This window comes from Gavialis gangeticus, unplaced genomic scaffold (assembly GCF_001723915.1).
Source record: "Gavialis gangeticus isolate Ggan-Ray unplaced genomic scaffold, GavGan_comp1, whole genome shotgun sequence".
Classification (NCBI taxonomy): domain Eukaryota; kingdom Metazoa; phylum Chordata; order Crocodylia; family Gavialidae; genus Gavialis; species Gavialis gangeticus.
The window spans coordinates 186,781,875-186,807,399 of record NW_017728992.1 but is presented as its reverse complement, the minus strand read 5'-3'; the positions used below and the strand labels follow the sequence as shown (position 1 = coordinate 186,807,399).

Sequence of the window (25,525 nt, the reverse complement as noted above, 5' to 3'; positions counted from 1 at the left end):
AGCCTCCTACCACATACCCACCGACTACAGAGATTTCACCGGGACTGCTTCCAATAGTAATCATGACACTTGGTATTGGCAGGATTGGGCTTTAAATTTGTAGGTCTAGAATACTTACAAAATGAGCAGTCTGGCCAGCAAAGTTAGATTTTGCAAAACATTTTATTGTCAAAATGCAGGATTTTAGAGTCTTGGGGAAGAGGGGGAAGCAAGTTAAACTGAAATGCCTTATAGTTGGCAGTTTAAAAAAATGCTTCCAGTTACAGCTGAGACCTTCAACTTTGCCTGCAAATGAAACACTTTAAATAACAATCAGTTACACAACCTGCTTACAAGCAGCAGCTTATCTCACAAGACCTCCAGTAACAAATTTTCTTTGTGGCAACAGCATATCCAGCTGATTTTTACAGTGTTGACCGGCTTTGTTTATTCTGGCTGTCAATCCTTCTTTTAAGTGCTTCATCTGGCACAAGATCTGATCTTTTTACATCAGAATGGACACAGCCAATCTCAGGGCATCTGTTAAAAAGAGGAGAAAGACTCTAATAAAATACATTTGTAATATGAAATTTGCTGTCTCCCTCCCAACTTCTCCACCCCTCCAAATTCACTTTCTATCAGATATTTGCTGCATCTTTTTCTTCATAGAAAAAAAAATCTCTGTTGGAAAAAAAATCTAATTAAACAGGTGGGAATGGATGGCTCAAATGAGTGTGATGAAATATTCAACCTTTCAGCTGTAGGTCACTGACTTGATTCTGGCATGAGTTACCTGTGGAAGTGAAACACAGGAATATTGTTGACTGCATTCCTTGTATTTTATTTTATATCTGGAAGTCATGTGGTTTCTACAGGGAAAGATATTTAGGGATTCAAGGTCTTTCTTCATGGGTGGTGGAACACAACATGTACAGCAGATACCCATAGTTAAAACATGAGAGCTCTCACTTTCCTTGGAGCTCTGTTTTTTTAGGAAGTGTGACAGGGAACTGGAAGTCAGCACTTGGAGCTTCACCCATTTGCCTTGGGCAAATCACCAAATCACTTCATGCTTCAGTCCTCCAATCAATGAAATGATTAGAATAGTACCTTGCCTGCTAAAAGCTTTGTGAGGATTAATTAATTATCATCAAGTGCCTTGAGAGCTTCCTATAAACATCTTTTGTAAACAGGAGGTACTAGCAGAGCCTCCACAGCAGTGGAAGGCATAGGGACAGGTGTCAGGGATGCCATGCACTCTAAGGTGAAGTCAAATTGATCATGGCAGAAGAGCCTGTCTGTGGGCATATTAAGGGGACTGTGGGCAAGGCAGGTGACTGGACGATGCACAGCCTGTGAAGTGCATCAATCAGATCCAGAGGCCTCAGATTGTAAGTAAAAAAAACATGTGCATGCCATAGCCAGTACTACAACCCCTTGCCTAATTATGTCTGTAGCTCTAGGATGAGGATGGAAGAGGATTCAGTCTCCCATTCCTTTCTCTCTCTCAGCTGTTTGCTGCTCCCCTGACACAGACCACTACTTTGGGTTTTGACTTGGAGTCCAGGAGTTTGCCCTTAAACCACAGTAAAGATACTGTTTTTCCCCTGAATATGGCTGTCAAGAATGCAAATGGAAATGTCCCCACTGGAGATGGGGGCCTTAGGGATGAGATGCAATAGGATCCCCAGACTGTGGCTTTTCAAAAAATGACTCTATTTGTCAGAAAAATGTTGAAATTACATAACAACTCGGCTCACTTAAACCTACATATACATGCAGAACCAAGAGTTGAGGGTAGATTGCCCACAAAACTTTCTAAATTGAATTAGAGCAAAACCCAGTTATTACTCATCTATACTTCTGATGTTCTATATGATTACGTCAGAAAAAAAAATAAAGAACCATAAAAGCATATACTAACATTGCAAAGTAACTACACTCAGAACTACCAGAACTGAGGTTGCACATACCTTCTTAATTATGGCATTTTCTAACTTCTTGATTCCCCTCAGTGATAATGTGCTTTCAAGGTGCAATTTTTGTGTTTAAATTTCTTGGTCTCTCTAGATGGGAAATAGAAGACCCTCATCCCCAAACCAGCTTCTGTCTCTTCCATTCTGTTATTATACCCAGTAGCTCCTCCTCTTAGGTGCAGGAATCTTGCTCAGTCCTTGCGTCCTTGGGAAAGAGCACACTGCCATTCTGTGGGCATAGTGTGCAAGCAGGACAACATGCTTTTTGGAGAATTGTGTTGCTGTTCTCTGCCCTAAAGGTGTATGCAAACTGCAGTCTTCCTGAAGCACAAAGCTTGGCCAAGTTTGGGTGAATGTTCACAGGTCAACAAAAGGGCCATCCCTGATGGCAGTTACAAATGGGGTGACCTCTTGTAAGTCCCCACTCAAAAGTATGAGAAGATCTAGTGTCTTCAATGGAAAGACATTTTTAAGAGATGTTCTGATTAAAGTTAAAAACAAAACAAAACATCAGCCTAAGTTAGAAACCTGGCAAGGAAAATTTTGAGTATATCAGTAAAATTTTGGTAAAAGTTTTAAGTGTCTAGAGAGAGGGCCCTATGATGGAAAGTGACAGGTGATTTTAACTCCAGATGATGCTACCAACCCTGCCTGTAGTAAAAAAGAGTTACTGCAGCTGGTAAGTCCAGTATAACTCATTCTTCTTTTTGATCATTTTTCCTTTTCCTTAACAGTTTATGATTTTCCATATTATTTCCTTTCTCTTATTATCCTGGGAAACAGAAATCATCAATAGGGATTACACTGCAATCTTTTTTCCTCATGTTTGTAAAGGAGCGAGTTTATTTATTTTTTTTAACAATGACTCTCAGAGTTTCAAAACCACATGATACAGCATAACCTCGTAAATCCAGCATGCCCGGGACCACGCCCCTGCTGGAAATTAGAAAATTCTGGTTTTTTAAAACTGGAGTGGTGGCCGGTCATGCATCACAGAGGAGGGAGGCATGTAACAGTGACTGGTCCCCGAGTGGCAGCTGCACATAGAGTGGGGTGGTGGATGGTCACATGCACGCTTCCCCCTCTGCATCTGGAGGAGCGGGAGGGGGAGGGGAAGGAGAGCTTAAAAAGTGCCAGATTTTTGAAAATTCTGGATTTTTGATATTCAGATTTATGAGGTTATACTGTAGTAAAACATGAACTAAACTTTCAGAAGTGAATGCTTCTCTCTGTTGTTGATGGCTTTTTTAGATCTTCATTATTCCACTGTGCAGGGACAGTGAATGGTTGTTACTTCCTCACATGCTTCCTGAACATTTCCTTAGATATTGCTTTCCTTTTAAAAAGTTATGCTTCATGTGTACTGTACTAATGAGGAGACTGATTTGAGGCAAACTAAGTAATACTTCCTTCAGCCCTGCCAACATAAATGTTTCCTAGAAGTGAAGTAAGATTCTACTAACACAACAAGGCAAGTAATTTTCCACCCATTCTTGCTAGCTTACCGTGCTTTTTTCTTTTTCTGTTGTCGTCTTTGGATAATTTTTAATATGGCTTCTTCTTCATAAGCATGGCCACAGACTTTATTTCGAACTGGCCTCTTCATTTCCATCTGCAATCAATAAGACTATTTCACTGACCAGATTTTGATCTTGAATACAGTCTCAGAATTACTATGGGACATGGACTAATTCAGTTAGTTTCGCTAGTTCAGTTTCACTAGTTTCACTGTAAAGAATCAGATCATATTTATAACCCTTCTTTCTTTCTAGCCAATTTAACTTATGCCTTTATGATCTAGTTGTATTGTTACAATCATCCATGACTCTCTGTATTAGAAAGAGATCAGCACTGTACTATTTCTAAGTGGAAAAAGTGCTCTCCTCTGGCAACATATGATTTTACAGGATAAACTGCATTACAGTGGAGAGGTTTTTTTTCCAGGCAAAGTAGCTCTGATACAACAAGACATATAAAATGATGTTGCCTGGTTTCTAGAAATCCATATTCATTTACAACAAATAAGTATGTTTTATATGCAGGAATAAAAGATGACAGTGGCTAGGAAAAACGACTAAAAAAGTAATGAGAAAGTCTTTTACATGGTAGTGATGGCATACCTGTGTGATAGGACAAAGAAATTTCGTCTGACTTTGAGTCACTGTAATATCTTCATCAATTTGTTCAATGGCCTCATCAGCATCTGTCTGAAGACCAACTACAATGAAGAACAACAATACAATTATTGATTTAATTCAACATCTAAAGAAAGTCACAGATTTTGTTTAGTTTTTTAATCAGCATTTGCCAAACATGGTCTCATAGTGGTCTTTGAGATGACAAATTTCTCTTGCACTGTTGCTTGGATGGGAAACTACTGCAAAAATTCTGCTTTCTGTGGGCAAATGTGGATTTTTAAATGGTGACTCCTATAAACATAATTAATATACAGTACTAAGCAAGGGAGAATTGAAAGTTTATTTCAGCAAGTCTACGTGGTAAAGGAATTTGTTACTTCTGTTAAAACCTCAGCGGAAACTTCTACATGTGCTATTATTTCAAAGTTGGCTTACTGTACTGTAAAAATACTGCACAGTAAGGCTACAGGGGAACATGTATACACGTGCTCCCTCTTGGAAGAAGATTTGCTTCCAATTGCAGCAGCCTAGTACAGGGCTGCTCCATCCCTACTCTGCCTCCCTGCAGCAGTAGGGGGAGCTCCAGGCTCCCCCCCACGCCCCTGCTAGCCTGGGGGCTGAGAGAGCTCAGCTGTCTCCTGGGACCTGATGTGCACAGGGCCACAAGAGAACTGCTCTCACAGCGGGCAGAGTTCTCCCGGCCCTGTGCACATCTGGGCACAGCTGCTAGCAAGCCCCCTGCTGGGCAGGATTCCCAGCCCCTGCTTGCTCCCTAGGGAACTGGCTATTCGGAGGGACAAGCAAGGGTTGGATTTCCAGTCCCTACTCACTCCCCAGAGGAGAGGAGGCATGGGACAGAGAGCTCCCCAGTCCTGGCCCTGATCAGCTCCCAGCTCCTGGGGGGAGCCAGGGAGTTAACCAGCACCAGGATTGTGGACGGACAGCTCCCTGTCCTGTGTGGCCTCCTGCTGCCTAGGCTGATCAGGAGAAAATTTGCTCCTGGCCAGTGTCTACACGTGTTTTACTGCACAGTATGTATGTGTAGGTAGTAGCTTACTCCACAGTAGATTAATTTACTGCACAGTAAATGTGAGCACTTGTAGATGGTGATGCTTTACTGCACAGACTAATCTACTGTGCAGTAAAGCGCCTCATGTAGACACACCCAGCACGTCCTAAAACAAGGAGACAATGTATATTCTCACCTCAAAGTAAATTCAGAGCAACATCAATCATTTTAATGGGTTTTCCCAGCTGTAATTTATGAGAGAATGACAGGTATGGCTGTTCAGTAGTCATTCCCTCCTACATTAAAAAAAAGTCTGTTCAATTTTATTCAACTCTGTTCACACATCTTAGCAAAAAATAAAAAGCCCATTTTCTTAAAGCAACATGCATCTTCACAATTAATATGAACAAGTCCCAGATGAACTTTCAAATAGGCTGACACATCATTTTTCTATGTATAAATAGGTTAAAAATTATTGACCCCCATACATGGTGATTATGCAAAAATCCCACTCCTGGTATTAGCAGTACTGTAGCTGCTCCAACCCTGTTTACTGTTCTGTGCCCCCATTTCCCCACTACTCAGCCAAGTGGGACCTTTAGAGATCTATGGCACTTTTACATGTGCTCCCGACATGGCACTGGGAACTTTTAATTGGTGACCCATACCAATTAAAAGCGCCCAGTGCACACGTTCCCAATGCAGCGTTAGCAGCACAGCGCACCTCCATGCTGAGAAAATGGTGGTGGTGTGCTTTGAACTACAGCACATTAAACATGTTTTAGTTCAAAGTGCACTGCTCCCATTTTCTCAGTGTGGAGGCGTGCTGTGCCACTCACACATGTGACATGCAAGGCTGCCACAGTGCGTCAATTAATGTGCTCCAGCAGTCTCAATTGATCAAGTCTGCTCCAACGTGCTAGATTTCCAGCACGCCAGAGCAGACTCCTCGCACGATGTTCCTTAGCTCCTGGCATGCATCTCTAACGTCACTAAAGAACAGTTATATTGGCATGGCATTCAACTGTTTTCAATTTACAGGCACTGGATCCAGTAAATCCCAATCTCAGCTCTACCTTCCAATGCAAAACTTCTTGCTCCTATATATTTTTCACTCGTGCATCTTTCCTCCTCCTCTTTCTCCCTGCCCTAAATCACTCACTCTCCCTTCCAACTGGCAACTCACAAAGAGCTTCCAAAGTGGCTGTAGGATGATTCTGATATAAAGACTTATTTAGGCTAGCCTCCGAGATACTCTTTATTCTGGCAAGCATCTTTGTTATGGAGGCTCCACTTGCCCAAATGCTAGAGATGTAGTAAATAAAAGTCAGAGAGAATTATCAGCAAAACAAACTGGTAAGTTTTACTTGCAAGAATATTTACAAACACCTTTCCGATATTTTGGCACAGGCAAATACTAAAGGTAAAGACTGAGAGGGATCCACCTAATGATCTGTAAATACAGAACTGGGTAGCACAGAGAAAGCAGGGACCTATAATAGTTTACTATTTCAAAGCTTTTCTTCATATGCAACTTTTGGAAATTAACACACAAAATTAAGCACAGAATCAGCATTTTGTATTTTGCGGAAAGCACAACAAACTGTCTTGTGAAAGCTGGAGGGCAAGAATCTTTTTAAAAAAAAGATCAATTTTCTCAATATGACGCAACAGGTAAATTCTGATTTAGGAATCAAATAAAACAGCAAGCTTCAGCAATATGAAAAACTTCAATAACCAAAAATGCCAAATAGAATCCTTTATCTAAGTACAGCATTGATTCTTTTCCTTCAAGCTATGCCAGCGAAGCACAATAGGTACAGATTTTCCCATGAAGCCAAAGTTTCTGCAAATGTTGGCACAATAAAGCTTTGATCTTTCCTGCAGAAAACATCTGGAAGGTTACACTTTTGTAAGCTGCATTTTGTTCCAGTTCAAGAACCTGGCATACATTAGACGTTCCAGCACATGATGTCTATAGCAATCAAATCAGAATGCCGCAGGGCTGCAGATGAGCTGCAGGATAAATAATTGCTAATTGCAGAAAATCTTTTCATTGCTGATGATGTTTGGATACCAAAGGAGCTGGAAAAGGCTCTGAAGCTTAGATTATGTATTGCATAGTTTTATGAAAATAGTCCTCATAAAACTTCAAACAAAAGACTTTGGTCAATAATTTCAAATCCAGGTGTCTACGGTTAGGCATTTAGGCTTAAATTGTAAAGGCACCAAACGATGCAATTCACCAAGAAACAGAGACATCTTAAACAAGACTTCTGGGGCATTAAGATGCTTATGTTTGAAATACTGATTCACTAAAAACGCACTTAGTCTCCTTTGTCAAATGAGACCTCCTAGGTTCCCAAGTTTCTGCCAGAAAACCTCTTTAGCTGTCTAACAATCAGCTACTGTTTATAGCCAGAGGTGCCACTGTCTTGAAAAAGCCAACTCTTTAGATGCTTGCGGCCATTTAGAATTCCATAGACTGCCATTCACTGAAAAGAGCAATCTATCCACCTGCATATCAAAGGAGATCTTACACCTGATCCTGGGGGTTGGACTTGTTCAGGTCCTTTCCGACCCTAGAAACTATGAAACCAGGAGTGGGCGATTATTTGGTTGGAGTGTCACTTAATGAGTTCTGGGGACCTGTTGAAGAGCACATCCATCTCCCTCCCCTGCCCTCTCTCTTTCGCTCTCTCCCCCTCCCTCCAAAACCTGGCCGGAGCTATAGTTTTCCAGGAGCCCTGAAGCGCAGCTGTGGACTCAGACGGAGCTTTCCACTGTGGTGGGCAGGTGGGCAGCAGCGCCAACTGTGGGAGCAGCAGCAGGGTTTGGAGCCCCAACGCAGAACCTGCCAGCCGTGTCACAGCAGAAGCTCCTGCCTGGGTCCAGAGCTGATGCTGCCAGGACGTACCAGGTTGGGGATAGGGGTAGGAGCTTCTACTGCACTGGCAGTGTGGTGGAACTGCCATCGGGGCTCCTGAATATGCTGCCAGTGGCATCCACAGCTGATGCCACCAGCTATCTGCTGCAGCTGAAGCCCACACCCAGGTCCACAACTGAAGCTGCTGCATCAAGGCTCATGCTGCTAGTTGGAAGCAGTCCCCCTCCCACCCCCGGCACCATGCAGCGCCAGAGCCAGAAGCTGCCAGTGGGCGAGATCCAACGAGTTGGTGGCCATCCACCCACAGGCCAGACTGAATCTTTTGGAGAGTCAGATCTGGCCCACAGGCTGGATTTTGCCCACCTCTTTCTTAGATGCCTAAATCTAAGTAGGATTACAGGGAATGAATGGCAGCCCCACCCTAGCATCTAACTCAGAGCTGAAAGAGGGCAATGAAGTACTGGAGAGAGGGACTGCAGACAAACCCATCTCTTTAGTATTTCCTATTGGCTGGCACAGGTATCCCCCACTCAAGATGCTAAGTACTGCAAATCCCCTTTTCAGCCATGTCACTGTTTCAATTTAAAGTACAGGAGCTTAGGTACCTAACGTGTAGAATCATAGAAAAATTGGTCTGGAATGGATCTCGGGAGATCTCCTACTCCACCCCCTGCTCTGTCTGATTCGTTCCAGTCAAAGCTCTGTCGAACCTGGTCTTAAAAACTTCCAGGGATAGAGACTCCATACCCTCTCTACATAATCTTACAAATTCACAAACTCAGGCCTGTGAAGTTCATTCCCAGAGGTGGGCACCTAAATATAGGCTGCCAGAAAGTTCAGAGCTATCACCTCTAATTCCTTTGTGTGACTGTCACCTTGGACCCTTCAGCTCCCACTGACTTCAATGAGATTTAGAAGAGCTCACCACTTATGAAAAACAGGCTGCTCCTTGTCTAAATATGAATAATAAATTTTGGGGCCTAAGTTTAGGTACCCAAGGCATTTTTACATGTGCTCCAGGGATTGGGGGGGGGTGCGCTCTAATTAAAACACCTGCAGTGACTCGTGTATCAGTGACCCCACACTTCAAAATGGTAGCAGGGGTGCTTTAACTAAAGTTCGTGCAACAAGCTTTAATATAAGTACCCCCGCCACCACAGTGAAGCATGGGAACACTGATGCATGAGACACAGACGGTAGCTGGAGCATGCTACTTACCACTCTCCAGCAGACTCGATTAACTGAGTCTGCTCCAAACCGCTATAATTAGAGTGCATTGGAGCAGGCTCCCCACACATCTACAGGCACCCCAGGCGTGAAATTTAGTATGAATTTGGGAGAGTGACTGGACTCCTCATAGCCTGGACCTGCAGTTCTTTATGGACTCACAAGCATTTTAATCCTCGCTCCTACTCTGAATCTGGCTTTAGACCTTTCAGGCTCATGTTTGTACAGTACCTACCACAAAGGGACCCTGGCCTCTCAGTGTTATCCCATTACAAATAGTGATAACAAAGAACTATTTAAAATGTGTTCTGGAGGCATTCCTACCAATGCCATGCCCAATTAATATTTTTCACAGCAGTTATTGTACCGGTGCAGTTACGTAAGCAGCACTTTAGAACATCAACAGACTTTTAGCATAAACTGAATATGCTCCCCAGAGAATTTCTGGCACTCCTGATTGCTTTGGACCATGGAAGAGGTGAGGAAAGTAGGTTTTTCTGGTGACAGCAAATCCTGTAGAGATCATACAGGAGAACAGACACAATTTTTGTGATCTTGACCACATACAGACCCTGGATTAGTTAGGAAGGCAGATGTTCTAAGCCATGGATCCGTTCCTGCACATCCTTACTGACACCAACAGCTTCAAGCAGCTCTAAGGGATTATTCACCAAGGACAATGTGTACAAAGGCTTCTAGGAGATAGGGACTTATGTCAGTAAGTGTATCTGACTTTTCTGCATGGAGAAGAAAAAAAATTCCAGGTCATGCATATTTCAGTTAAATCATTTTTCTGTAATTGGGCTTTCTTTGTCTATTAGTACCACATGAAGAAACACGGAAGCTAATCTTCGCATCTTGTTGTCAAACTACAAACGCTGACATAAGCAACTGAAATGTACCCATATACTCTACATTTAGAGCTGAGAGATCACATTTAAAGAGTTTTAAGATGTCAAGTGTTTCTACCCTGGCTCTCATCACCACAGAAGTCTGTAATGAGTTTTTCATTAGTACTACATATTGTACCTTGCTATTTAAGGTGTAATTTGTGCAGCCTATTAGTGCCCAGAATGGTATTACAATGCAGTGTCTAAGTCACTATTTTTGGTAAAACAGCATAATGAGTTTGACAACTGCACATGTTTTTGATGTATTCAATTTTAATTCAAGGCAATTAGTAGGGTATGTTATATTTCTGTGACTTATTTCATCTTTCAAAAATAGTTAATATCCGTTAAATAAGCTTTTCCCAACATCTTGGAAAGCCTGGGAAGACTCATATTTTTCACAAATAGGGAAACCACAGCACAGGCATTAACTATGTCCAAGTCTACATTAAGTGTACAGTACACGAGCAATAACACTTCCCATCTGATCACATGCTTAGTAAACAATTAACTTTAGCAGTTCATTTTTTTCCACACTGCAAAACCATTTCCTTTCACATGTAAATAACCTTCTCAAATTCTTTAGCACATATTAGTAGAGTGAAACTTCACTAATTTATTCTTTACTAATTCAGTCTCTCATCAAAATTCACTCATACAAAAAGTGGTGTCTCTGAACCTTCTCAAGGAAGGTTCAATCATAAAGTCTCAGAAGCTGTATAAACTCATATTACTAAGACTTCATTATTTTGGCATATCTGCTTACAAGTCATGGGGCTGAGTGCTATAGAAAACTGTAATTTAAAGAAAAACAAAACTACCATCAGAAATAAAGTAAGAGAAATTTTGTGTTAGACTGTCCATTCTTTATTTTTTGTGTTTCCTCAATCACATGCTAAACCTGTAAAATTCAAACACATGCACAAGGTCTCTTCCAGTCAAAATTATAGCATGTAGTATAATGGCAAAGGCTGTTTTTAAAACTGCACAAGCCCAGCTAGAATAAGGTATGAGCTCACAGGTTTGCGCCTAAGGCCCCAGCTCCTAGAGGAATATGATTTTTTTTTGTTCATCTAAAATTAGCCTTAATGTTGTGCAGGAAACCTTGAAAACCTGTTTTGAGTGTAGCTGATTTAGAGACACCTGTCCGCATCCGCAGGAAGCCAGAAACAAGAACTCTGAAAGGGGATAATCTGCTATAGTCATCTCAATAGCAAGTTACCACAACTGGATGGCTTGGAAGATATGGTATATGGTAGGAAGAGGGCAACATGCACACGCTTTCACCTCACTGGAGCAGATATTGTTAGGTTAAGTGCTAGGAGGGACCCATGTTGCCACTCCTACCTCTGTAGGGCAAATACCTGCTCTCTATTCTAAGGAGAGAAGGGTGACAATGCTACTGTTGCATGCCACTGTGAGCTTGCCTTCTGACTGATGCTGCTTATTCCAGTGAAAGGTGGGACTTGTTGCTGGTTCCAGAAGGGCAATGTGCCTGTTTATCACTCTTGATTCTTTAGGGGTAGGAGGTTTGCTCTGCTGCTCCATACAGAGCATGGTGACACATGTACAGAGGTACCAGCTTCTATTAATCCAGTTCTGGATATAAGATGCACTGTAAGCTTCAGCACCCTCTTTGCTTTTCTATGACATTTTTCTCCTTCGCAAAAGGGCTGTAAAGGCTCTGATCCTTTTAGTCAATTGGTAACGTTAAGCATGCATGTAAGCTGTTGCAGGTTGGAGCCTGGACAGAAAAGGTCTCGACTCCAAAGAGTGAGAGAACTTGACTACAAAGGGTCCAGTGTACTGTTGGTTTGACAGAAATAGCAGCAACTGGGCCTGGCTGGGAAAACTCCAAGACAAGCATAATGAAGGGCTAACAAAATGCTAGTGCACTTGCCAGCTGGATAAAGAAAGCAGCAGGAGGTGGGGGCAGGCTGAGTGTCATTCACAGCAGCCTTGAATCTGCAAATCATATGGGGGCTACTGAATTGGCCAGTATGAAGAGAATCCCTGTGATTGGAGGAGAAAGGGATTAGCACAGCAAAAAACTGAGTTCAAGGTAGATCAATTTAACTAAAGGCAATTTAATCAGCAAGTGGAAGGTATTGATATAATACTCTGTCCATCTTCTCCATTTGTACTTCAGTTAATTTGCAAAGAATGGTGCAGTCTCACTGGTAGATAAACGTATATCTAAAATGTGTATGTTTGCATACAGCTAAACAGAACCTCACACACTCAGGGTGGTACACTACGACTCTATACATTTAAGCAACTGTGCATTTAGAGCCTTACTAATTTTACATTCTAGTGTGTTAGAAAATGGTGACTGATACACAGCTTTTTTAATGAATAAGTATACTTTTGCTCATGATTTTTGTCACACAGCAACATTAAAAGAATAAGTAGTATTTCATTAAACACAATACAGTGCATAAAATGTATTTTTATTAAACAAAACAGTCTTAAATGTTTCAGATACAGAAACTTCTCTATGAATTTGAAAATGAAGCCAAAAAGTAAAAGGAGCTACAAAGTAGGAGACTGAGCTCAGTCAGGAACTGTAACAGTAAAAATTACTGGATATATTCTCAAACCTGGCTGAGTTGCTAAGAGGGAAATGGAATGGATCCAATTGACATTTGCCACACAAGTACACTGCTGAAAAAGCCAAAGGGTAACTCCCAGTTTGAATGGGTTGTCTGTCTATCCATCAGTGCTTTGAACAAAAAAAGTCTGTGATAACTGAGAAAGAAAAGTTTGGGTCTGGGTATTACAGTGAGTCAAGTAATTTAGATATAGTTATCTTTGATAGAAAGGCCAGCAATAGTTTAATCTGCCTTGAAATCTGCCAACAAAGGCTGCAGGATACAGTTTAATTTGTCTTATTTCAAGAGAAGAAATAAGGAGAGCAATCTATAAATGCAATCAGAGAGAATTTAAAGGCTTTTGACTTTTGCCAGGAGGCAAGCAACAGTTTGGTTTGCCAACCCAGTCAAACTAGGCTTTGCAGTAAAACATGCCCCAATCTGACTACTTTACTGGTGTTGCAATATACACTTTGATTTGAGGAAGGTAGTTTCTAACACATTTTAGAGCCTTGAAACTGCAAATCTGGGTGCAGATTGTTGTGTGTTTTTTTTTTTCAGTGAAGTGTCTAGAAAATGAACCCCAAACCATCTTGGCTCTTCCAGGTGTGGAAATGGAAAGGACAGAAACTGACATCAGCAGCTGTCTCTAAAATAATCTCTATATGCCATTAAATCCACAACAAAGGACAGTGTACTTGCCCACTTAATGAAGCATTTAACCACTAAGCTACAGGCCTTTTAGGATACATTGTTCCCAATGGAAATAGTCTTCTCCTTTGATCTTACGTTGCTATGGTGGTAGAAATCACGTCACTTTTTTGCAATAACCTTAATGAAAACAAGTCCATACCCCAGGATCTAGATCCAAATGCAATGGCACACGGGTTACTCAAATGTAAGTGAAAATGAAAGAAAACACTTTACACAAAATACAAATCAATTACAAATAGTAAACAATTAGGAAAACTAACTGTGAGTTATTCAGTCAAAAATTCCATGGATTTCTTCTGGGAACACCTATAAAAACTTCAACTAATACACCACTCAAAGTCCATTATAAAATCTGATTTCTTTCAAAGCAATTAAAAAAATGCTTTGGATATACAGTTTCTCTAGATATGAATTTTAAAAAAGGATCATTATTTATGAACCTGCAGTTCAGTTATTTGGAAGGCCAACAGAGACAAACAACTCTGGCTGTGAGACTCTCTCTCATGGCTTTCAAAACTCAGTATGACAAGTCAATGTGTCGCACCTGGGAGGAATGACAGTAATTCTTTACTCCAAAAGCCTGGGATGTTTGGACTGAAAACTGTCTTGGAGGATGTTGGGTTTACCTATTAAGTGCTGATAGGCTCCAATGAACCACCCTTTATGGAAAACTTGAGCAGATTGGATTTCTCCATCTTAAGACAACAGCCTTATGGACCTGCCATCTCTGGCTAAAAAATAACTTATGCAGCACAGGCCTGCTAAAAATAATCACAATTATAATCAAATCACCTTGGAGACCTGGACACTGTAAGTCTTCATTAATGGTACCAACAGTATGACTAGGAGAAGTCTCTTACACACCATGGCATACGCAAAGGAAGACAGACTGACTGGAACATTCATTACCATGAACCTCTCCTCCATGACATCAGCCTTTGTCACAGACCTCAGAAGAGAAGATTCCTACTGTTGTGATCTTCTACTGTTCAACCCACTATGAACTGAAGAAGTGCTCCTTGGAAACTACATAGAATATGAGTTCTCTTTTCTATGCTCAGAAAACATTTCACTTACCAGAGATTTGAGGCAGAAAGTGAACTTACTCATGTAAGAGGGAGAAAGTAGTCATCTCAGATACACAGAAGTGGTTGCAAAGGACATGGGGGGGAGATATGCACCATTTCATTAGAAGATGAACCTTTCATTACACAGAGGAAGGGATCTGGGAGGTCACTGATGCAATGCCCATCTCCACAGGGAAGCTACTGCGAAATGGTGAGGGCACAAGTTTAAAATTCAGTATAGCTCATCAACTTATTGTGTGGAACTTCTTATTCTGCACTAAAAGGTTTTGGTAGCATGGTATAAAAGTATCCACAGAAGGAGCTGGGAGTAACAGCAATTTGGAGTACATTGGGGAGTAAGTACATGGACACTCCACTTGATGACCTACATACAAACCACTTCTGAACAACCCATGACAAACTTGCACGTTCTGAATGATCAGCTCACAAACACACACCTCCCCCAACACTTTATCAGCAAGAAAATGTTTTTCAGATCTTGGCACTTACATTCTCCAAAGTAATTTCCCCAATGCCCATGTGCTGTCACCAAAGTCACTTCCTCACTGCCAGCGTGTCATCACCAATGCTTGTAGGCCATAACTGCCTCAACATTAGAGATGGTCAAAAATCTTCTGATGAAAGATTTTTCTTTTGGGAAACGTTGATTTAACAGAACTGAAATGTCCCATGGGAACAGCTGGATGCTACTGAAAATTTAGATGGAAACCAGGAAGGGAGGTGCACAGGCTGGCCAGCCTGTTTGCCTGGTTTCCAGCCAGCAAATCAGGAAAGCTGAGTGGCAGTCCAGTCTCTGCCTGGCTCCCCAGCAGACCAACGAGAGAGCTAGGCAGCCCATCTGCCCACCATACAACTATAAAGCTAACTAGCTGGTAAGACCCCAGCCAGGGAGGAGGGGCAGCTTAGCTCCCCAGCTACTTCTGGGGAGGGGCAGCTGGCCCGCAGTGAAGCCAGGCAGTCAGCTCCCCAGCTGACTGTCTCTGTGGCTGGCTCTCCAGCTGCCCAGGGACCTTGCAGCTTGCAGGCCCTAGTGCAGGTTTCTCTGTTTTGCTGGAAGTTGTGGGATGCTGATACTTTATTCTAATGCAGGGGAATTTCCCATAAAATAGAAATTCCCTGACTGGACACACACCCAAAATCACTATAAAAAAAGTGTTCTGGGTGATAGATATGACCATGAAAATATGATAAGAAAGTGGGGTACATTTTTGTGTGTACTTTGTGGGCTGGTGCGGATAACTGATTTCAGAGACTGGCCAGGGTGTAATCATAGAACCACAGAGAAGTAGGCCCAGAAGGGACCTCGAAGATCGTCTAGTCATGTGGGGGCCAACACTTGTTGGCAGGCATGCCACAAATTAGTCCTGCACCCTCCTTCACTACCACTCTGATCCTTTTCCCTTACTCGATCTGCTACACTGGTTTCTGCTCCCATGCCATATCTACCGCTCTGCTGCCTGTTGCCTCCCCTACCTGCCACATACTGCACACAGAGGTTGCCAGTGTTACCAGTTGGCCAGCCCTGATCTAGTCCAATCCCCCGACTCAAGGCAAATTCTGGAGTGGCTGCAGACCCCCATAGCCCTCCTGCCAGCGCTGCTGCCCACCCCGAGTGCAGCTTGGCCCAGGCCCCTTGTGGGAAGAGCCCAGTGCTGTCCCGGTCCCAGCCCACACTGCACACAAATCTAGGGGCATGCCCCCCCCCTCCCCTTTGGGGTGTGCACAGCTCAGTATGGCTGTGGAGTGCCTGCCCCTGCCCCACTCCCTTCCTCACTGCAGGGGTCTATGGGAGCAGGGCTGGGGGTGAGGGGGCTGGAGCCACTCCAGAATTCGCTGTAGTCCCCCCTAACCCCCCTCCTAATGCTGCCACCGCCTGCCCCAAGCCCAGTTCAGCCCAGCCCAGCCCTGCTGGGAAAAGCTTGGTGCCACACTGGCTACAGCCCACCCCACCCCATGCAGATCTGGGGCACACATACCCCCATGCCCTTCCGGGTGCGTACAGCAGTGGGAGCCACCCCCCCGTCCCAGGTAATGGAGGAAATAGCAAGGCCAAAGTAGGTTCCGGAAAGGGTGTGACCCATGCAGAGATCCCAACTTCCTCTACAAGACTAGCTGTACTGTCAGAAATTTTACTGTCCTAAGTGCAGGCAATGTCTGCTGGTTGTGCATACCTGGGAAGAATCTTCTAATCCTACCTCCTTTGGTAGAAAGGCAGGGAGGAACAGCCAATAGAGGCCTTCCCAGGCTCCAGAAAGATACAGGGGAAACAGAAGTCTGTCCAAGCCCTCCTATCCTACTGTGCATTATCTTCCCACATCTGGAATACTGTATCTCTCTCCATCAGCTTTTGTATGTACCTACACAGCCTCTCTCACTGTAGTGCCTGAGCACCTAGAAATTAACCATTTGTGGAATAACAGTCCCTAGCACTTTCATCTCAAAGCACTTTATGTAAGAAGTCAATGTTGTTATGGGAAAAGAGATATGTGAACAGGTTTGGGAAATATGTCCACTGTCATCCAAAAAAAATCATAGAACAAGGAACTAATAAGCTCAGGCCCCTAAGTTCCAGGCCAGTGGTCTATCCACTCAGCACTGCCCCCCCACAGCGCACACACGCAACAAACAGAATTTTCAAATACATTCTGAGCACACAGATCAACTACATAACAGGGTGGCTAAAAATCAATGATTTTTTAAAAATAAAACCCCCAGATTTTTCTATTTAATTCAGATTTTTGTTATTTAATCATATTTTTTATTTTTACGATCCTTTTAAAATAAAATAAACCTATATAAAGAGAGTTTTAATTTATGATATGTTAAAGCTCAAAGACTTCTAATTATATACTATTTGAGACCATACATTCATGTAACCTTCTTAGAAAAGTTTTATAAATAGGTCACAACAGGCTACGGACTATATTAGGGGACCAATCTTATGGGGTTCCCAGAGGCTCATCTATAGATTAGTAAAGATTAAAGAAACCTACCATATTTCCAGTGGGACTCTAGAAGATCTCATTAAGCATCTCTGATGCTTAGTTTCAGTTCTCAAGCTGTGGATTTGTATCTCCAGAAATAACATCCTTGTTAACAGCAGTATATGGAGATGAGAGATAACAAACCTGATTACCTACCCATCAGCCCTCTTGTCTCTGCATTTTTAGGGTGAGGTAAGGCTTAACTCTGTGTACACAAATTTACAAAGCTTCAAGAAGTTAAGTGAATAGAGGATTGTTGGGAGTGGAGTAGATCTGGGCAAGGAGAAGGAGTCTGCAGATAAATGCAAGAAGGGAGGGGCAGTAGAACAAAAGAGAAAAATTTTGAGCGGAATATTCCAATAGTGCTGAGGGATAAGTTTCTGAGTATAGCCTTTCCATTGATTTGAGATCTAGAGAGGGAATAGTATGGTAGAAGGGAAAACCTATCATGGCAGCAGGGTTGCCAGGTTGTAAAAGAGAGAAGAAATCAAAGATGGGAAGAAATCTAGAAGAAAGAGAAGAAAGCCCCAAGCTAATAATATATGGCTGCAGTGCTCATTTGATATCCTCCTAATATAGTGTCGCATGGCAAAAATACCCCTCAAATATCCATGATTCATGATAGTGAATTGGAGATAGTTCACTTCCCACTGACTTCACAATTATCTGCTTCAATCAGCTTTGGTAAATAAAATTATGAAATAATTCAATTTTCTGATGTAGCTGCAATACTAATCCAAAAAAATATCAAAATAAATCACTGCTTTAAAATGTACAGTGTGTGTCTTCTAACAATGAAACCTACATCTATTTCTGAGTTGTGAATAATATGTATTAAAATTATATCAAACAAGAATGCACTTTTTGTAGAAAACAGTGATTCAAATCAAGGCTTCCTGATGAGTGATTTAAATCATAATTCAAATTGATTTGATTTAAATCAAATCCACCCTGATATAAAGGCAACAAAAGCAATAGAAACTAGTGCGGCCTTCTAATTGCACAACAGACAGGTTTATTTCCTACAATTTAAGTCATGCGCTGAAACAGCTTAAAGAACATGTGATTTTTATGGGTTTTTTTTTTACAGTAGCAAGTAATATTTTAAAATGGTGTTTCCTGAAACTGAAATGCATGAGAAATGACAGGACATATTGGTTTTTCATGTCATATTAAAAAAAGTTAGGAAATAAACCTTGCAGATCATTAAAAGAAAAGAGGAACTTACAGATATACTACTGCTCAAACATAAAACTACAAAGTTTTCACTTAGGTAAAGACAAGAGCTGTGATTATTTTGTGTGTCTGTGGAATACAACTTCTGGATATAGTAAGCCTATGTAAAGCAACAAAAGCCTTCGCTATTACACTCTTTATTGGGCCGCTTACAAACTGAAATAAAACTCACTCTTCTCGATTTGTCTAACACCCTTCAACAGAATCATAGAAAAGTAGGGTTAGGAGGGGCCTCAGGAGTTCATATAGTCCAAACCTCTCCTCAAGGTAAGATCATCCTGTAACAATAGCACAGAGTCCTGTGAAGCTAAATGCAGTATCATCGTTACTTTAAAACATCTGTACAATTTTTTTTCAACCTCCCCTTACATCACAAGGTAGATTAGACTTTTTGAACAGCAGTTGGTAACAAAAATAAAGATCTATGACTAAAACCCAGAGTTATAGATGTCCATAGAATATAACTGCCCTCTCCTGCTGATTCTAATTAACAGTTCCCTTTAGACCTGATCAATATTACATTCTCAACATTTCTCAGCTTGTACGTTTTCTCTCTCCAATGGTTTACCAAAGTGTCCTTGCTAATGCAGTGCATCCCTTGTAAATTGTTATTACTGGTATACTTGTCACTTGCATTGTACTGCCCGCATTTCAAACTTAATCCTGCAAATCTCTGCAGGGTACAGAACAGCAGGCAATGTATTAAGTGGCAGTGCTCAAGCGCAAGTATGTGTGGAGACAACAACTGAGCTCCAGGAGGGCTGAGTACTTGGCACAGCCTTCCAAAGTCTCAAAGCTCTGTCATACCTACCCTTTTTAACTCAACCAGGTGAGAAAAAGAGCAGAGTTATCAGATGGAAAAAAAAGATCTTGAACCTTCTCAGCAGAGGTGTGGAGTGTTGTCTGTGTAAGCAATGGCAAGATCAGATGAGCAGGACAGGGAGTACAAGTGAAGCTCATACTGCATTAATGTTTAAGAAGCTGCAATATTATTTCGGCCTCATAAAGAGACCAAGAGAGGAGTACATATCTTAGGGGCAGGCAAATAAAAAGCTATCACATGCCAAGTTTGAACATGAGTGACTGGTGCCTCCTGAATCTGGGGAGGCACCCACAGAAGCTGCTGATGGTAGGGGCCCTGTCAGAGGGGGCACCAGCCCTACCAACAGCATTACTGTTAGCTGTCAGGGCGGGCACCAGCCCCGTCAGGGGGTGCACATGCACCCCCATGCACCCCTTACCACTCGCCTATGAGTTAGAAGGTGAATTTACACAGCACATCGACTACCCCATGGCAGCTGCTGGCGTGCATGATATTCCTCAGCACTAAATGTGAGGTGGCTTACCCCTCAAAGAAAGGGGGGCAAGCTGCCTCACATTCACTGTGTGCAGCCAGCAATCCCCAAAGCATAGTTGGCATGCTGTAAGTGCACACACCAGCACGGCCTCCTGAGAATCTGTTTGGCTAAGTACAGACAGTCAAAAAGCACAAGGCTAAATGGATTCTTTTCAGTTTAGTCTAAACTGCAGAGATTAAACTGAGAAACAACTGGACAGATATTCACTTTTGATTCAGAAAATACAGCCACATGTCTACAGCGGCTCAGGCCAGAAGTGTGGGGGGGGGGAGGGAGGGGGCACTAGAAGGTATGTGCCAGCTCTCTGGCACATAGTCAACATGGGCTGTGTGTCTGCTTCCTCTTCCTGCTGCTCCTGAGGTCTCTGGGTTTTCCAATTCAGAATCATATCAGCAGGACTCTGCAGGGTTGCTCATTACTTCCTCTTCTTGCTTCCAGGTGCCTCTGGGATTTGTAGTCCACAGTCGCAGCCAACAGTAAGTTTTTAGCAGGACAAGGAAGCTCTGTACTTGGGGGAAGGGAAGTTTAAAACCCTCCCTGACCCCAGCTGGGGTTTTGCCTTTGGGGGCCAGTCCATGCGTCTCCAACCCTTTTCTCCTGGAGCAGACAGCACAGCCAGGGCTGAAAATCATGCTGGGATTTTGGGGGACTGTGATTTAACTTAGGAAGGGACCTGGGACAGAAGTTTCATAAACCGGTTTGACCCAAATCAGTTAAGTCTGATACTACATTCAACCAGGTTTATTTTAAACCAGTTTCAGCCATTTTGAAACTGGTTTATGTGCATTGAGCTTCTGTTCTGTTACAGGTTTAAACCAGTTTCTGATCACTTAAACCAGCTGATATGTAACTTCAGTCCCTAGCCTTTACATGCACACACTTTTGGTCCCACCAGGTTCAATGCCAACAGGACAGTTAACAATGCACTGGTGTAACTTGCAGCTATTTTCCCATTAATGCACCATTGGATATTCTTGCATTCCCTGTCCCATTCATCAGATCTTGCTTGTTCTCATTCACTCAGTACATTAGTGCTTTCATATACACAAATAGATTAAAATTCACCTAAGTGAAGCAATCAATTAAAATAGTGTGAAACAGCCGCTAAGCAAGTGAAATAAAAAGGAAAGCAATGAGGCCACACCTTCCATGGTGTCAGCATTTCACATGAGTGAGGTCAATGCTGATAGCAACTGAGGCATAACTGGCTTGGCAACACTCCTCCTAAAGCAGCAATCAGGGCATCAAAACATAATCTAAATACTGGCTTTTGGTGGTTGTGTCATGTGACTGTTTCCCAGGTTGGTACAGGCAATCACGATTCATTCCCTTGGCCTTCTGATGTGTTTTTTCTATACAACCGATGCAAATTTACAGTGTGAATAAAGTGTGATAAAGCTTTATATGTAAGATGCATGGCAATTGTGAGGCATAGGGATCTCCAACAAAATCCCTGAATGAAGCAGCTGAGCAGGCTACACAGCTAGAAGAAGTGCTCTGAGGTTTAAAAGTCAAAAATTATATCTGCATGTGCTTTAAAATGCACAAAACACAAGTCATAGACAAAAGACAAGAACGCTTTCTTCACAACAAAACAATCTGAACCCTAGCAAGACTTCTGAGAGCAGTCTTTCCAACTCACTCCAATGCTGGTGTTGTACAACCTTCCAGTCATGAAAAGGAAAAGACATGTTGAATCAAAGTGGCTCTGCAGAGAACTCATGCTCAGAGAATGGGAAGGTTTGCAAAATGGGACTGAGTCATGTGTCTACTTGGTAAACATGCAGAAGTTTTCATTTCAAAATGTCTATTGCCAAGGTGCTGTCCTACAAAGTGTAAGAGAACAGTCACTCTGTCCTATTACACACACAAGGATGTGAGGAGACAGAAAAACACAATCATTTACCAGTTAAGAGTTCCCTGTGAAGAGGCACTTTCCAATTACGTATTCTTGGGTTACTACACCAGGTTCCTGACTTTTGCAGCATGGGGCTAGAAACTGAGCTTCATTATCATGGACAGCACTGATCTGGAATTCAGGAATGTCATGTAGTGGGTCCAGGAAAGCAGTACTTTCCTCTGAAGTGAGAAGGCCCTCAGGCCTCTGCCAGCAGTGTTACACCATTCAGAGGTGTTGCAAGAACATGGCAGAAATGCAAGCAGCATTGGCAATCACAGCAAGTGCTGGGAACGGAAGAAAGAATATGGTGTAAGGGGGAAAAAAAGGAAAAAAGCAGGACCTACCTTCACTAATCAGAAAGCTACTATCCCAAATTAGCAAACAATAAATTCATAAGCACATAAAAGATAACAAAATAGCCAATATGGATTTACCAGAATAAATTATGTCACACTGATCTATGATTTCCTCCCTTGCCAGGATACTCAGCTTAGTGAATAAGGAGGAAATACCAGGTGTGCTACGTCTTATCTGCTGCAAGAATTCTGACAGTGTTTCACATCACATTCTCAGAAACAAACTAGAGAAACATGATCTGGGGGGAATTACTGTAAGGTGAATGCACAACCATTTCAAAACAGCCCTCAAAGAGTACTCATCAATGAGTTGCTAACAAACTGCAAGACATCTCAAGGAGGGCTCCAAAGGGATCTATTGTGGGTCCAGTTCAGTTCAATTATTTGCTTTAATGACCTAGACAATGGAATAGAGACTCTGCTTACAAAGTCTGTGTGTGAAACTAAGCTAAGATGGGTTGCAAGCACTTTAGAGGACAAGATCAAAATTCAAAATGATCCTGATAAATTGGGAAAATGGTTTAAAATCCACAAGATAAAAATCAGTAAGACACTTGGAAAGGAGAATTCCAATGTACAAATATGAAATGGGGAATAACTAAGTAGCAGCACATCAGAAACCATCAGGGGGCTGTGTGGACCACAAACTGAGTATGAGTCAGAGATGCAATACTGCTGGTGCTGGTGCTGCAAAAAAAAATATTACCAAGAGTGTTATATGAGGCATGAGAGGCAATTACTCTGCTCTGTTGGGTGCTAGTGAGTCTTCAGCTAAAGTAGCATGTCAAGTTTTGGGCATGACACTTTAAAAAGGATGTAGACTAACTGGGAGTCCAAAGGAGAACATTAAGAAAGATAAGAGGCTTAGAAAATATTGGAAAAGTTGAAAGAATTTGGTTTGTTTAGTCTTAGAAGGAGAAGCTTAAGGGTTGACGTCACAAGAGACTTTCCATATAAAAGGATGACAATCAGTTGTTCTTAATGCTGACTATGGGTAGGACAACACGAAAATGGCCTAATTTGCAGCAAGGAAGGTTTAGATTACATTGTGAAAAAAAATAATTGTAAGTATAGTGTAGAGTGGAACAGGTTACCTAGGGAGGCTGTTACTTATGGACGTTTTTAAGAAAAGGTTAGATAGACATCTGAAATGGTCACTGAAGGTCTAGGTAAACTTGGTATACCTCAGAGCAGGGAGACTAAATGACATCTCAAGGTCCCTTCCTACACTATATTTCTATAACCCTCAGGACAGGCAGATTTGTGCGTATAGGTAAATGGTTCCCAACATTTTTTATACTGAGGACCAGCATGGGAGTGGGATGGGGCACACGGAGCCAGCTGCCTCCCTCCAGAGGTTGCCCCGCTTTAACCCCACACTTGACAGCCAGCAGTGGAAGCCGCTTGCCCAGGCAGACACGGGTCCGAGCGGGGTGCTCATGCCACTACCCAGCAGCCAACCCTTCGCAGCACGGTACCGCACTGCGGCTTGGGGGTTGGGAACTTCTGGTGTAGGTGACGTAGCCTAAAAAGGGTCTTCATGGGAGAGTGCAGTGAGGAAGACAGGGAAACTGGGTGAAAAACTCGGGGTGATGAGCAGAGAGAGGTAATAATTTCAAAGGGAGATTTGGGGAATAAAGAAAGGAAGAAAGAAAACAAGAAGAAAACTGAAAAGGAGAAAAATGAAGAAAAACAGCAACAGGATGAAGAAGCAAAGAAATAAACAGAAGGAAGCAGGTCCATCCTGCCAGAAACAGGCCTTTGTGTCACTTGAAGGCAGCTGACGATGCACACAGCAGGAAGGGCAGGAAGCGACCAGGGACAGTCAAATCCCCACAGCCAATGAAAGAGTTGGAAGGAAAAGAATATCTCCTGTTATTACAATGCATCAAGACAGTAGAAAGAATACAGATGCTGCGGTCCAGACTTTCAGTGTATCCTGACGCATTACCATTACAGCAATAACAACACATGCAATGCCTAAAGGCCACGACTGAGCTCAGGCATCACTGTCCTAACCACTACAAACACTCAATAAGCGGCAGTTCCCTGCTTTAAAGAGCGGCAGTCTAAACAACCAGGGCAGACAAAGGAAGTACCATCATCCCTATTTACCAACGAGGTACTGAGGCACAGGAAGATTAACAGTCAGATTTTCGAAGGAGTTCAGTCCATTTGCTGCTGGACTTTTTTTGAAAACATAGCAGCCGCTGAATACTGAGCTATTCTGAAAACGGCTCAGACTGTGGATGCTAAGTACCTTAATATCTGGCATGGAGCTCTTGAAAATCTGTATCCATGACACTTGCCCAAGGTCACACAAGAAGTCTGTAGCAGAGCTGGAAATTGAACCCAGACCACAGGACTCCCAGTCCAGTGCTACAAAGTATTCCTCTATTGTGTTAACTAACTGTGAGGAAAAATCTCATACCAGAAGAAGCTTCAAAAACACAATAAATCTTTAAAGTGCAGCCAGTACCTTTCAGGACATTCAGTGTAACACTCTAACACCACACAAACAGGGATTTCAAACTTCAATTCCCTGTCTTTTATTTTTCTTTGAGGAGATGCGTGCTTTTCGCTTCTTGTACTTGAAGAGATACACTGGAGAACTGCTATTTTTTGCTACAGTCATATTCTTCCTCTATTTACACTATGCCTTTGACCCATACAAATATTTTTCCAGTGACAAATGTGGAAAGGAAAAGGATGTCTACAGAGTGCAAACTCCTGAAGAGCAGCAAAGACAACCTCTGGAAGGAGGAGTGGCAAATGCTTTCTATTGCTTATTATTAGAGCCAGTCTCTATGTTGAAAGAGCTGTTTAAAGTGGTTGCCTTGCTAATGCAATCACACAGCATACAATTTTCTCAGTAGGTATGTATAGACAGTTGCTTCACAGCCTTTCTCTGCAGCTAGTGTGGAGCATCTCAGCCATACTGACTTTAATGCCCCACATGCTTTTTTGGGAATGTTTAAGCTGCACAGATTTCTCCTGGCCTTGGCAACTGTCACAGCTCTGAACCCTTCACAATCCTTCACAACTTCCCAGCTCTGAAGACATCCCTTGCTGACCCTCTGCAGGAGAACCTCCACAGCCCCCCTCAAGGATAGACTTGAAGAACCGGTGTCACAGGTAAGATGTAGCAAAGCATAACAGACGTGAAACAGCACAACTAACTCCCTGTACGCC

General features: G+C 42.4%; 1 protein-coding gene across 2 annotated transcripts in view; it reads right to left on the bottom strand.

The window, feature by feature from the left end:
* Positions 1-143: 143 nt before the first annotated feature.
* The window catches only part of NSMCE2 (NSE2/MMS21 homolog, SMC5-SMC6 complex SUMO ligase), a 274,030-nt gene continuing 248,648 nt past the window's right edge, over positions 144-25,525 (bottom strand). For both annotated transcript variants that reach the window (XM_019528155.1, XM_019528156.1), the window contains exons 5-7: positions 4,076-4,173; positions 3,461-3,567; positions 144-519 (exon numbers count right to left, since the gene is read on the bottom strand). In XM_019528155.1, coding sequence (XP_019383700.1) covers positions 405-519; positions 3,461-3,567; positions 4,076-4,173 — 320 coding nt within the window. In that variant the 3' untranslated portion in view covers positions 144-404. The remainder of the gene's footprint in view (positions 520-3,460; positions 3,568-4,075; positions 4,174-25,525) is intronic.